General features: G+C 44.4%; 2 protein-coding genes across 2 annotated transcripts in view; one reads left to right on the top strand and one right to left on the bottom strand.

Annotated features, from left to right (window-relative positions):
* brsk2a (BR serine/threonine kinase 2a) overlaps nucleotides 1-1,831 on the top strand; it is a gene marked incomplete at its 3' end in the record, with an annotated part of 181,912 nt that extends 180,081 nt beyond the window's left edge. The window contains exon 20 of the mRNA XM_080476205.1: nucleotides 1,627-1,831. Within this exon, the coding sequence (XP_080332331.1) occupies nucleotides 1,627-1,831 (205 nt within the window). The remainder of the gene's footprint in view (nucleotides 1-1,626) is intronic.
* Nucleotides 1,832-7,189: 5,358 nt separating this feature from the next.
* Nucleotides 7,190-14,559, bottom strand: part of abtb2b (ankyrin repeat and BTB (POZ) domain containing 2b) — a 54,914-nt gene continuing 47,544 nt past the window's right edge. The window contains exons 6-17 of the mRNA XM_080475140.1: nucleotides 14,257-14,346; nucleotides 14,084-14,185; nucleotides 13,862-13,958; nucleotides 13,634-13,769; nucleotides 11,851-12,116; nucleotides 11,589-11,767; nucleotides 11,399-11,504; nucleotides 10,917-11,019; nucleotides 9,358-9,445; nucleotides 9,212-9,280; nucleotides 8,089-8,202; nucleotides 7,190-8,009 (exon numbers count right to left, since the gene is read on the bottom strand). Coding sequence (XP_080331266.1) covers nucleotides 7,791-8,009; nucleotides 8,089-8,202; nucleotides 9,212-9,280; nucleotides 9,358-9,445; nucleotides 10,917-11,019; nucleotides 11,399-11,504; nucleotides 11,589-11,767; nucleotides 11,851-12,116; nucleotides 13,634-13,769; nucleotides 13,862-13,958; nucleotides 14,084-14,185; nucleotides 14,257-14,346 — 1,569 coding nt within the window. The 3' untranslated portion in view covers nucleotides 7,190-7,790. The remainder of the gene's footprint in view (nucleotides 8,010-8,088; nucleotides 8,203-9,211; nucleotides 9,281-9,357; nucleotides 9,446-10,916; nucleotides 11,020-11,398; nucleotides 11,505-11,588; nucleotides 11,768-11,850; nucleotides 12,117-13,633; nucleotides 13,770-13,861; nucleotides 13,959-14,083; nucleotides 14,186-14,256; nucleotides 14,347-14,559) is intronic.

Genomic DNA, 14,559 nt, shown 5'->3' with positions numbered 1-14,559 from the left:
GCCATGGCAACACCACCACTGCAACCTCAATGCACTCCCACAATGCAATGCGGCACACCTGACAAGTCTTCTCTTGCGCTCTGATGAAATCGTCTTCAGGCGTCCGACTCTCGATTCTTTGGACCCTTTTTTAAAAGAAAATAAAAGAAGAAGAAGTCGTCTGGTTTCCCGCTTCAGTCAGCTCAGCGTGAACGCCACGACGTCATCACAAGCTTTTCTCGCCACTTTCAGGATCAAGTGAGTCAGTTCACATCTCAGTCTGGATGATGGAGAGAAAAAGAGGAGAGGAAAGGGGTTTCTGCTCTTCTGCTGTGTGGTGACTCACTGGTTCATCCTCTTCATGACGGCGCCATCTGCTGGTCAGACAGCGACAGGTCGCCGGTCTGGATGAAGACGCTTCGTCTTCATCAGATCCTCTTCAGTCCGGCTTCTTCAGCCTCGATCAGCAAAACAGACGTTTCTCACGATTTTCCACCAAATTAAATGAATCTGGAGTCGGAAAACATATTAATGATATTGATATTTCACTAAGGAGAAATATCTGTAAAACATGCTTTACATTAAGGTTAATTAATGACGTGTCACAGGTGGTTTAGATGAATTTTATTACATTTATTGTTGTTTTTTAAAAGGTTTTTCTTTCCCGATAGTTTTTCCTGCTTTATATATTTATAGACGACTTCAGCTGTTTATAGTTTTTGCAATACGAGCAATTTTGTTCCCTTATTCTTACTTTTTTTTAAATTTTCTTATTTTTCTCCCTTTTTTTTCCTTTGATTTCTTTCTTTCGTTCTTCTTTTTCCTTTATTGTTTCACTTTTCATCCTTTTTGTTTTCCCTCTTTCTGTTTTCATTTCTTTTTTCTTTCTTTGGCTTTTTCTTCTTCTTTATTTTTTTTCCTTTGTCCTTTGATTTCTTTGCCTTTATTCTTTTTACCCCTTTTCCCCCTTTTCTTCTTTCTTTTCCTGAACTTTTTTTTATATTTTTGTTTTTCCACTTTTTCTTTCTTTTCCGTTTGAATTTCTTTTCAAATTTTTTCTGGTTTTCTTTCTTTCTTTTCTTTTTCCCTCCTTTTTTCTATTTTCCATATTTGTTTCTCTTTTTCTTTATTTTTCTTTCCCCCTTTTTCATTTTATTTAATTTTTTTCCTTTTTCCTCAAAGCGGTGGCTGCTCTACCTGCTCTACCTGCTTTACCTTATTTCCTTTTTTTTTCTATTGTGGAATTTTGACCATTTTTGAAACTCAGCATGTCGTCCAACACGTTCCAGCTTTATAAACCAGGTTGAAGCAAAAATGCAACAGGAACTACGGAAACCCACAAGGAAGGAATGGTGGAACGCAACGCGAAAACTGTAGAGAGGAATTAAAAAAAACCTGAATTTGCCAAATAAAAATCGTTTTTAGTACAAATTTGATCAATTCTTTAAATCGTTTGGAGTTTTCTTCTCGGTGAACGACCCCGATCCGACGACACATCATGTGGAGTTTCACCGTTTGGATTTAATTTGCGCAATTTGTGTGAGGACGCCGCTTTACACACTCTTATATCAGCTTCTCCGTCTCCACCCTGTGACCCCCCCCCCCCTCCTCCTTCTGCCCCTCTCTGATACCCCCCCCGCCCCCAAGAAACTTCTTTGACATGATCAAACTCTTTTCAGACGAGAAGAACGGACAGGTGCCGTACCCGTGCGGCACGCCCTCCAAGTACTGCCCCTCCCCCGTGCACGTCCGGAGGCACGCGCCCGACACTAATGACGTCAAATTCCCCGCCGCGGGCCGAGAGCGAGCCAAGCTGGTGGTGGCGCCCGTCGGGACGCTGGAGGAGTCGTAGACCTCGAGAAAGAGAGCGAGAGAATTTTTATCTGCACATAGCGAGATGTACATAAATAACCACATATTTTATATATAAAAAAGACTTTATATAGACAGAAATATATTGAGAGAAATCTGAGGCTCCTTTTGCACGACAGCGTTTCGCAAACGATGCCCGTTTACATGGAAACAGCAGAAATGTGGTGTAGTATTCATGTTGGGCCACTAGTGGGTGCTGTTTGTTTGGGGGGGGGGGGGGGGGGGGTTTGTAATGAAACTACACACACGCTCTAAACTTTAGCAGCGGGAGAACACGGACATTCTCTTGGACAGACGACAAAGATGGATTGTTATTATGGTGACTGTCAAAATAAAAGACTGGGAGTCACTGTCCATCTACTGAGCATGTGCAGAAGAGCGGCCAGGTGCACCGCTTCAGAAGAGTTGCGTTTCGGTGTCACGCAAACGTTTTCACTTGAAATCGTTGCCGTGGAAACGGGCCCTCTGTGACGGTTCACAAACAGCATTCTGCACCAAACAACCCTTTCACTCTCTGATTCCATCCCCCCACCCCCACCCCCACCCCCACCTCCACCCTGATCATCTAATGGCCTCTTGTTGTATTTCTTTGCTCCTGTGCTGCTGCTGCTGCTAACTTTGTGTAACGACCTGACTTGTTTCTGACACCAGGAATCATCCAGAAAACCTATTAGAGTCCTTCCTCCACCCCCACCTCTCCCTACCCCCCCCTCCACCACCTCCGCCCTCCACGGACATTTGTTGATGGAGGACTGCTTTTTAGAGGTGTGCTGGGGGGGTTACCATGGAAACACAGACCCTTCATGCCAGCTTCATCTTCCTCGCTGCGTCCCGACTCCACCAGTAGAAGTAGACGAGCGTCCGCCTCTTGAAAACACACACACACACACACACACACACACACACACGTGTGTGTGTGTGTGTGCACCTCATCACCCGCCGCACCAGCCCGCCACTCTCCTTGGAAAACAACTCGCATACACACACACACACACACACACACACACACACACACACACACACACACACACACACACACACACACACACACACACACACACACACACACACACACACACACACACACACACACACAGGTCCAGTATGCACAGAAGAAACTCTGGGATGTGTCAACAATGACGAACAACGTTAAAAGAAGAAGAAGAGACGAGGGGAGAGACGTGAATTTTGCCGACGCGGATGTTTTGCTGGATTGTATTTGTTTGCTTTTTAATGTTCTTTCTTTGTGACGAACTGATTTTGAAATACTTTATTACACTTCACACTCCTGCTGCAAATGATCTGGGATCGGGGGTGCAGGGGGGGATTGTGGGTATTTAAAATGAATGATCTATTCTGTTGTACAGATATCATTTTTTTATGTAAAACAAACAAAAACAAAGTCGAGCTGTGACACCATGTTCTGTTATTTCTGTCACGCCAATCATCCGTCTCCGTTTCAAATCACCCAATAACGATCCAAACTCATCCTGTCATCCGGGACTCGTTCCTCTTCTCTTAGTCTCACTTTACCAGCAGTACGAGTGGAGGAACATATGAAACAAACAAAAAAAAAAGAACAAGATGATAAATGCAATTGTGGATATTTTTGTATCGTCGTCCTTATTTATTCATGTTTGTTTGTTCAACTTCACTGTTTGATTCCCTAATTTATTATAACTTGACTATTTATATGAACCAAGCTGTTAGGTCAGTTGAATGTTATTTATTACCCTCTTGTGTGTTCGTAAAATGGGACATTTGAAGAAAAAGAAACAACAAAACAAAGAGAACTTTTTGTTTTTTGTTTTGGTCCGACTTTACCCCAATCTGCTGAGAATTTGTGAGAAACTCTCTCTGGAAGAAGTTAAAAAAACAAGAAAAAAGAAAAAAAAAGATTACCAGTAATTTAAGAATGTAGACTTTAGCCTCTTTTTGTTGAGGGAATATGCTCTTCTATTGATATTTGTCAGTTTCATATTATCGTGCGTGTAGGTCGGAGGAGGAGGAGGAGGAGGAGGAGGACGCCACAGACTTCTTCTTCTCTCTGTAAATACAGACAAAAGGCGGGGGGTTGATTGTCTTCTCCACCACGCTGGGGGTTCCTGCTCTCTGCTTTTAGCTTGTATTGCTGTGTGCATGTCGAACATGAGCTTTTCTTTGCATGGCTTTAGTGTTATTATTCCATGCCAAACTCACTCCTTCTCTCAGCCTTCATCGACTCCACAAAACTACCTTTTTAAATTCAAGCTCCGCCCCCTCCTGCTCCTTTACTTTTGACCCTCTTTGCTTTATTTCTGGCCTTTTTAGTTGGGGTTTTTTTTTGTTTTCTTTTGGTAAATCTTTCCCTCCCTCGCCCTGATCTCGTGCACAAAGTTTTTTGATGCTTCCTTTGATTCCATACGTCTCTCTGGACTCTGAGGCACCAGGAGGGGAGACCAGTGCTCCGACAAACAAAGCAATACCCTGACGTTCACCCACCTTTCTGTTTTCTACAAGGGGAAAGCGAGCAGCACTAAAGGACATGTGATGACTCGGGAGGCCCAGAGCGGCCTTCTGACAGAGCAGGAACTAAACTGACTGATGTAATCCCCGTAAGACATAACTGTGAGCATCTTCAGTGCTGAAACAAATAAACTCATTCAGTTATGGTGTGTTGGGTTTCCTCTTTTATGCCGATATTCTGTCATGTTGGGGGAAAAAAAGGTAAGATTTTTTTATTTTTTTTTTGTCTTAAGGGTTAAATTTTTGTGTGATTTTATTTATTTTGATTAGTTACTCTACTAGAAAAATTTTTTTTAAAAGTAAACTTCCCATAAAAGGAATCACTTCTGCACAGAGAATAAACAAATACAGGAAAACAAGACCATCACCACTCAATTTCACTGATTCCCAGTTTCCTAAATCGATCATGTCAAAGTCAATATGTTGACAAAAAAAACGGAATTTGCAAACAGTTTTGGTTTTCTCGCCGACGTCATCTTGGGAAACCTACCGCAAGGGATTCTGGGATATCAAAGATGGCGTCGCTGCAGCGCCAGCGAAAATATCAACATTTCACCAAATCAGCCTGGAAAAGAGAAATCCAGACTTTCTCAAATAAAGAGTCTTCAAGCCACGATAATAGTTTTGAATGTTGTGAAGATGATCAATCATCGTTTTTTTCCATTGTGAATCGAGATCTCGCGAGATCGAGTGAACAAACGGGATCTTGCTTCGGGACTCGGGCGTTTCCGTGATCCGGATATCTTTTGTGAATATAAATGCTGCAAATACGTGTTTGTCTGAGAGTAATGACATATTTAATTCTATTTATTGACAACGTATTAGAGATGTACATCAACAACTAAAACTAGATCCTCAATGTTTGATTTTTCCCGTGTGGATTCTGGCTTTAAAGGGGACATATCATTCTAAATCCACTTTTTTAGCCCTTAAATGCATGTTGTTGTATATTTAGAGTGTTTAGAAGTACAGAAAAGTTCAAAGTAGTCTCTTCAGGTGCTCCGTTGATATCTTTATATTCTGTTTTGGTCATATTTTGCGATCGGTTTCGATTTTTCTATTCTCTATTATGTTTTTTGAACAATGACGTCACAGTATTCTCAGCGGAACTGCCAAATTAGGACATCGACACTTCGAGCAATCCGCCATTTTTGTTTCTCGCTGCGATTTTGTAGTCCAACCGAAGTTACGAGAGGATAAGTGGAAATGTTCGGTTGTTGGATGTAGTAACCCACAAGCTTCGTTACACCGTCTCCCAGCATCAGAACCTTTTCGAAGTGCCTGGTTGAGTTTTATTTTTCACAGAAATGTACCCACATCTGTGGGTAAGGTCATTTTTGTGTGCGCGAATCACTTTAAGGACGACTGCTTCAACAACCTCCGCCAGTATAAAGAAGGATTTGCCGAAAGACTTGGTCTGATTGAGCGGTCAGTTCCTTCTATCTATGGAGACGACGAACAGAGCACTTCGGTAAGCTGTATATAACGCTAAAAAGTGTGATGATAAGACGTCCCTGTCATTGTTTTGTTAGCATTAGCAGTTGCACCGTCTTCATATGTTAGCGCTGTGTGCTCGTTTTAGATTATAATGTAACTTCTGTGTTAAATAGTCGTTGTAATACAGGCAGTATTGTAGTAGTGGGCATGGATGGAGAAGTTAGTGTAAATATAGTAACACACCATTGCGTTACATCCATATGAAGACGTTGTTCTGTAGGTGCATCATCGTCATTTTCATCTGGCTCCGCCGGGTCCGACTCTGGCTCCAACATGTATGGCTGGATGGACAAATCTTCCCTTGTTGACATTTTGTAAATAATGTGTGAAGATAAAGTTTCTGCGCCGCTAGATAATTGTATCTGTTCTATCAAACTACAAAGATGGCCGAACAGGGTGGCGTTGAACCGAGTGTCACCTCTGCAACCTGGAGAGGAGGAGGGGTATGAAGTGTCTCATTTGCATTTGAAGAGACCGCCCCAAAACGAGTTGCTCTCAGAAGCACATCAGAAAAGGGGTTGAAAAGGGGCCTGTGGAGCTCTAATAATGAGGAATTCAGACCCAAGCATTGCAGTTCCGCTTTATATAGACCACAACTGTATGATTTATATGTAAAAAGGATTTAAAAGCATGATATGTCTCCTTTAACTTAATGCATTAATGAACATTTCTGACATCACATTAGTCGAGATTTCTTTTTTTATGGTGGAAAATATAAAATTTTTTACAAAGTCCGTCCTTTAATCCTTTAGCAGTACTTTATCAATCCTGGGGAAATTCCTTTTTATACATTGAGTCACATTTATTCATTCCAGCCACATATTCAGCTGGTGGGGGTCAAAGGTCACGTGGGTGGTGACCTGTCCGTTGTGGGAATCGAATGTTTTCTAGAGATACGAAGGTTTTTTTTACAATTTTCATGGCGAGTGGCTCAGTTGGTGGCGCGGGTCGTCTCTCAATCGGAAGGTTGCAGGTTCAGTTCCCTATTGGTTTGCATGTCAGTGTCCTTGAGCAAAACCGAACTCTAAACTGCTCCCAATGGATGGACTGAGCGCCTTGCATTGGCAGCCATTCGATGTGTTAATGGGTGGATGATTAACAATGTAAAGCACTCCTGGGATAGAGTGCAAAAGATTATATATATTTACCTATTTTTGAGAAGAAGAAAAAAAAAATATATATATAAAAGTTATTCCCCTTAAATCAACAACATCTTTATATTGTTTTAACTTAAAAAGTGAAAGAACTACATTGGATCAATAAACTGTTGTGAGGAGTTTGTCCTTGTGTCAACTGATTAAATAGATAAGGACAATAAAAACAGAAAACACAGTTTGTTTGCCAGGTTTATTACAATATTCAGTCTTTAAACAAACCTTAGTTGGGTTTCTGCTTGTACCTGTGGAGAAGCATGTAACCTGGGCAGACAGAAGCTTAACGAACTGTAGAAACAACTGAACAATAACATTAATAATTTGCTTGGGTTAAAAAAAACACCCCATTAAATACTCTCACATCTTTTCTTTTTTTTTTCTACTCTTATTAAATAGAATTATGTCAATCCCACTTCTCAGCAAGTCTTTTGTTTGTGTTGTCATAGATGGAAATAAAAAAAAATGTAAAAAGCAGGTATTAATCTAAAGCTGAGGCAGGAGGAGGCTTCCCAACTCACACTCTGCATTTTCTTTTAATAAAAAAAAAAAAAAAACAAAGTTAGAAAGATAAAGTCCAGCACGGCTGCACCACGTGATTCAGTCTCTGCAGCTTCAAACCTCCCAAGGCAATGACACAGATTGTCCACTAGAGGGCGGCAGTGTCACGTCCATCTGTTTCCATTGAAGCTTCCCGAGCTTCACAGTAAACATGACGTATTTTACAGAGTCTGTTTAAATGGAGAGCTCCCCGAGCCCCAGTGTCAACGTATGAAAGTCGTTGGGTCACACTCTGGAGGTGACGTAGAGCGAGCGTAGCCGCCGGGCCAGCGTGGCCTCCAGTTCCTCCAAGGGGGCGTCGCCCCGGCTCTGGGGCGGCGTGGGGCTGCCCCCCTGCCGGGGCCCCAGCAGGAGGCCCCTGAAGCTCTCGCGCTCCAGCAGCGCGGGCATCTGCTGCAGGAAGTAGCCTTCACAGAACGAAGTCAGCTCCGGTGAACCGTGCGCCTGTTTGACGGGGAGGAGAACTCGTTCAGTTTCGGTTTATCGTAGCGTTTCCAGACAAAGCCGCCGGCGCGTCGTTTACCTTGGCGGCCTTGAAGATGCTGACGGCGTTGTCCGGGGTGATGTGCAGCGAGCAGATGAGTTCACAGTGTCGCTGTAACGCCCGGAGCTGGAACCGGCTGGCGGCCGACAGCAGCTGCAGGACAAAACAGACACAAGTGAACGCTGGAGTCTCTTGCTGTAAACAAACAAACAAACAAACAAACAAGCAAACAAACAAACAAGCAAACAAACAAACAAACAAACCTTTAATTCACTTTGAACCAGGAGTGTCAAACACATTTCAGTTCAGGAGCCACATGCAGCCCAATTTCATCTTTAGTGAGTCCGACTGGTAAAATAGTAATAACCTTTGAATTGACATTTTAAAACAGCGTGAGCGGCAAAACGGCTCAACAGCGCCACCTGCCAACTTTTAGAAAATCAAGGCCCCCCCCAACTTCATGTTTCACCTCGAGCTGTGAAATTCAGCACACACATATGAAACACACCAAAACGCACAAAGAAAGTCTCTTACACGCACACACACACACACACACACACACACACACACACACACACACACACACACACACACACACACACACACACACACACACACACACACACACACACACACACACCGACAGCTAGACAGGAAGTCTGTTATTTTGAAAGATTTGTTGGATTTGGCGAAATTTTCTTCTTTTTTTGGGGAAAAAGCTTGAATTTGTTGAACGACTGAGCCTCATTTACTTTTTATTTTGTGATTGCTTCTATGCACTTTAACTCTGAGGAAAATAAAGTTGTATTTTTCACAATATATCTGATGTCTGAAGGAACTTTTAAGTGAATTGAGAAAAAACTAAATCTAAATTCAAACTTTTCATTTAAAGAAATAAAAGTTTTTAAACCAAATGACCCTCGTTTGACCTTCCTGATTCCTGATTCCTGATTCAGTCACTAATGTCGTCATTCACAGCTTGTGGGGAAATTCCGCCGAGCCTTCCTCCTCGTCATCAATTCCCAGCTGATATCAGTCACTTCTTAGTCACATGACCGAGAGAGTAAACATTGGTAACCGGCTTCAGCGTGGAAACACGCCAACGCCATAAAACCAGAAGTGAAACGAGCTGCCTGCTGTTCGGTGACCCGCCGCTCCTCACCTCCAACAGGTCGGGAACTTTAGTTTTCAGCGACTCGGTTCCTCCACAGTACAGGTATGACATCATCATCTGCAGAGGACAAGCGCCGACATTTAGTTTAACTCTGGACGCTTCGCTCGAGTGACGCCGACCAACAGAGGCGCTACCTGGAAGATGCTGTACTTGACGTAGCTGATCTCGATCTCCTTGTTGGAGCCGCCGTCCGGACCGGAAGACGCCAGCAGAGACTTGAACCTGGAGACATTTTCATAATCCAGTTTTATTCAGTTCAGGTCATCTTCTGTATTTTGTGTTTCTGGAAACAGGATCATTGTGGAAAACGTAACTTTTTTAGAAAACAGCTCGCAAAGTGGAACTTTTTGACAACGCTCAGGCTCCGTCGTCATGGATACGGAAGAGTTTTAGGGCCACTGAATAAAAAAAAAATTTGGAGGCTGAAAAAAAAAAAAAAACCTTCGTGGCCTCAGAAAAAGTCTAAAATCAAAGTTGAGATTTTTTTCTTTTCACGGAGAGACCGTCTGTCCGTCCCTCATCATTTGCCCGTAAGTGCGAAATCATATTAAATCACTGAATTGTGACTATATCGGGTTGCTTACTGCTGATGGACGTGATTCTACACAGGATTTCCTTCATTAATAAGAACATTTAAATAAGCAGCCCGGGATCCGTGTCTTTGTCCTTCATACACGACGAACTTCCCCAGCAGAACCAGGCAGCAGCTGCTCTGTCTCTTCTGGTCCTGGTTCTGATGATAACTGTGTTCCTCTACAGAACCAGGCAGCAGCTGCTCTGTCTCCTCTGGTCCTGGTTCTGATGATAACTGACCGTGTTTATGAGCTGGATTCTGTCCTGAAGCATCTTTTCATCACTTCTTTAAACCGCCTGCTGTGCATTAGGAAGCAGTCACACTGCTGGCATGTGGACGGACGGACTTTTTTTTCCACCGTGAAAAACAAAAATCTCGACTTTGATTTTCGACTTTTTCTGAGGCCACGAAGGTTTTTTTTGTTTTTTTTAGCCTCCGAATAAATTTTTTCTTCAGTGGCCCTAAAACTCTTCCGTACATGGAAACAGGCGAAAAATCTTTTATTTTTTTTTAAACAAAGATATAAGACCAAACAACTTTTTAGGGCACTTTATTTTCATTATTTGTCTTGATTCTTCATTTACACTAAAAACTTATTTTCTGACGTTTCCAAAAATGATCAACATCAAAATGAAAGAGAAGCTTTTTATAAAAATTTTCCTCCCTGATGGTTTGAGGCAGAACTTGGTGGTTTGGGTCCATCCAAAGATTCTGGGTGTCCAAACTAGTGCGGCCGTCTTTTTAATTTAATTTAATTTAATTTAATTTAATTTAATTTAATCTAATTTGATTTAATTTAATTTAATTTATGCCAAGCCATTCAATCGTTTCAACATTTTAGAAATTCAAAATTAAATAAAAATAATTTTTGGGATAAACCATAGGTGGATAGAATTAGTGCCATCCGTGTGGATTCGCTATATTTTGGTGAAAAAATGAAGAATTCAAACAAAATTAGACGGCGCCAAGTAGTGATGGACGTCATGCAGATATTTTAGGGACTTTGAGCGACACGTCCACTATCTTCTCGTCCGTTCTTTCTGAAAATTGACCGTCCAATTGGACGACTCGCCGCCAAAAAACCTTCCTGAAGGAGGTAAAGAGTTGAGGTGCGCTCACCTGTCGGAGGCGGTGATCAGAAGGACTCTGTGTCCGTAGAACGGCCTCCCCTCCACCACGAACGTCACGTCGGACATTTCCTGGTTGTTCAGGAAGTGTGGGTCTGGAGGAGGACGAGGACAGCGCCGCTCATCACCCACAAGTAATCATCAATAATATTCACTCCTTGTCACGTGACGTCAGTATAATTTAGTCTCCAGGTCATATTGACCCGCCCTCCTCTGCCTCTGATTGGCTCGTCACGCTGCACGGTACACACATACAGTACATGAACCAATCGGATTAGAGAAAACAATATCAAGTACAATACCTTTATAAGACTTTTCTTTTGAGGTATAAAATGCAGATTTATAAATTCAACACTTTTAAGAGTTTTTAAGACCCAGTGAAAAAGTCTTTATCCGTATTTTCCGACATGTCATATATTTGACATTTCCGAAGATGCGGTATTTTCCGGAGGCGTCACATCGTGGCTTCCTCACCCAGCTGTGCTGAAAGAGTGGCCTTCATCTCGGGGACGGCGGGAAGCGGCGCCGGGCCGAAGCAGTGACTGAAAATGGCCGCCAGCTGCTGGATGATGGCGTCATTCTGGACGGAGGTGAGAAAAACAAAAAAAGAAGGTCAGGTCGCCGACGGAGCGATTGTGAAACGGGCGGTGGTGTGGGACGGTACCTTGGTGGTTCGCAGGATGCTGAACATGAGCGGCAGGCCGGCGGCGACCAGCTCCTCGCAGTAGTCCTCCTCCCGGATGGTGGTGAACTCCCGGAGGAGCGAGAGCGCCACGCCGGCCCTGGACTGCTGCTGGGCGCAGCGCAGAGACTCCAGCCACACGTGGAGTTTCCACGACACGCCTTGAGGGGAGGAGGAAGGAATCCCTGTGTTAGACCAGTGGGAAACCAAAGAGCACGCCGTCCGGCCGGCGGTGGACCTTTACCCAGCGCACGCAGCTCCATGGTGACGTCCAGGTAGCCGTGCTCGGCGCTGTAGTAGCTGGCCTCCTGCAGCGCCTTCATCCTGGCCTTGCACAGCCTGGGGACGCTGCCCGCCTCCGCCGCCGCGCCATTGGAGGAGGAGGAGAGAGGCAGGAAGTGACAGAGTCCCGCCACCTCGTCCTCCACGCCCTCGGCCAGGATCTCCTCCAGCGACAGGACTTCCTCTTTGACCTGCTGCGGCTGAGTCAGCAGCTTCCGCAGCACATTCCTGAGATTTAACGGAGAAAACCGTGAGGGGATGAGTAGTGTTCAAGTTAGGCCACTAGTGGGTGCTGTTATTTTCTATTGTAATTAAACCACACAGAACAGCACGCTCAAAACATTAAGAATGTCAAAATAAAAGTACCAAGTTCCAGGAGAATGTGGACTGGGAGTCACGACACACTGGAGGAAACATCCAGCTACTGAGCGTGTGCAGAAGAACTAGTTACTACGACCGTGGTGCGAATGCGCAGTACCTGCATTTTTAAAGTTTTAAAGTTTCCCCATTTCCACGGAGAAGAAGCATTTCTGAAAAGTTGTGTTTTCAAAAAATTTGAGTTTTACCCAGTTTACATGGAAATATGGGCGTTTTAGAAAATTTGTGTTTCTCTCTGGAGGCGGTGCATTTTTTCAAAAAATGTAGTTTTTCTCATTTCCAGGGAGACGGAGGGTTTTCACCTGTTACCACAAAGTCTGGGATTTTTTTTAGAGTTTCCCCTATTTCCATTGAGAGGGAGAATTTTCAAAAAGTTGCGTTTTGCCACGTAGACAGAGCAATTTCAAAAAGTTGTGTTTTCTCGTTTCTATGTGAACAGAGCTTTAAAAAAAAAAAAATAATTCTTCTCTTTTTTCTTTTCTTTTCTTTGTTTTCTATTTAATTGCAAGAAAAAAAAATAGAACATTTTCAAAAAGTTGCATTTCCCCCGTTACCAACTAAATAGACCATTTTCAAAAAGTCACGTATTTCCACATAGACGGAGCAATTTTGAAAAGTTGAGTTTTCCCCAGTTTCTACGTAAAGCATTTCAAAAACTTGCACTTTTTCAAAAACTTTAGTTTTCCTCTGTTTCCAGAGAAATGGGTCATTTTCAAAAAGTTTAGTTTCCCCCTCTTTCCATGGAGACAGATTTTTTTTTTTCTTAAGCACCACCTTCAAAGAAATTTTCAAAAAGTTGCATTTTCAGTGACTCTGAACACCGTTGTTGTTTAAACAAACACCCAAAAACGCAATGAAAGTTTTGTGTTTCCACTTAAAATCGTCGTCACGGAAACAAGGCCAATATAAACTGCCTCACACATGAATGAAAACACACACACACACACACACACACACACACACACACACACACACACACACACACACACACACACACACTTTCCCATCGCTATGACCCTGCAGTCGGCTCTCTGATTACATAATCTATCACCCTCAGTGAGGAATGTGAAGTGTTGAGTCTACATTGTGTTCGCACTCACACACACACACTCACACACACACACACACTCACACACACACACACACACACACACACACACACACACACACACACACACACACACACACACACACACACACACACACACACAAACAGGTGGGGGAGTTCACGCCGCCAGTTGCCATCCACAAACAGATGCGCAGTCACATTGAAGAAACAAGCGAACACTGGAGTGGGCGGAGCCTCGCCCCCCCATACCCGCGGAGCTCCACCCACTCCGGGCAGCAGGTTAGGGGGTCACACTCACCGGTGTCCGTGCGCCGCGGCGTGGCTGAAGCAGTTCATGTCTTCATAGAGAGACGATGTGAGGGCGTTGCCCTCGTGGAGCTTGGACAGAGGGTCGCCCCCTCGAGCCAGCAGCAGAGTCACCATCTCATAATTACCTGCCAAAAACAAAACAAACTGTTAAGAACATTCTGCTCCAAATCTGAGACGACGCCCCGTTCCACAAGTCTCCCGTGTGTGTGACCCTGACCTGCTGCTGAAGCCAGCTGCAGCGGCGTGTCGGCGCTGCTCTCCTGCCCATTGCGGACCGCCGCCCCCTCCACGTTGGCGCCGGCGTCCAACAGGAGCTGCAGAAGCACGAGGCATCGGTTTTATTAGACACCCTGTTCCCCGTTCATCCCTCGACCTCCGACCTTCCCTCGGAGGCAGGAAGTCCCGTCGGCGGTTCGCTCCACAACGTGCTTCTCCTCACCTGCGCCACAGAGATGTGTCCGTGCAGCACGGCGAAGGTGAGCGCCGCCCAGTGGCGGCTGTCGGGGTGAACGGAGGGAAACTTCGGGGAACACGCCGGAACCTGGCGAAGACACGACGCCGTCAGCAACTCATCCATCCCAGTTCTCCTCCTGGCGGCGGGAGCTCACTTACCGCCACGTCGAGGTTGGCCCCGGCGTCGATCAACATCTGGACGAGGGCCTCGTCTCCGGCGGCGCAGGCGTACATCAGAGGGGTCATGCCCTGCGGAGAGCGCACGCCAGAGGAGAAACATCGGGCTTTAACCGCCGCCGGAACGTCACGCTGATTTACTGTCACATTCTGTAACTTTAACCCCAAAACCTCCAGAAGAAATATGAACCGATTGAATTTTATGGGCGCCTGCTTTTTGTTTGTGACTCTGTAGATTTACGTCCCGCCGGCGCGAATGCTACGAGTGCCAGTAAATCTGTGTGT

Source organism: Lipophrys pholis (genome assembly GCF_963383615.2).
Source record: "Lipophrys pholis genome assembly, chromosome: 11".
In the NCBI taxonomy this organism is placed as follows: Eukaryota; Metazoa; Chordata; class Actinopteri; order Blenniiformes; family Blenniidae; genus Lipophrys; species Lipophrys pholis.
The sequence above is the reverse complement of the archived record's forward strand: the minus strand, read 5'-3'. Positions and strand labels throughout refer to the sequence as shown.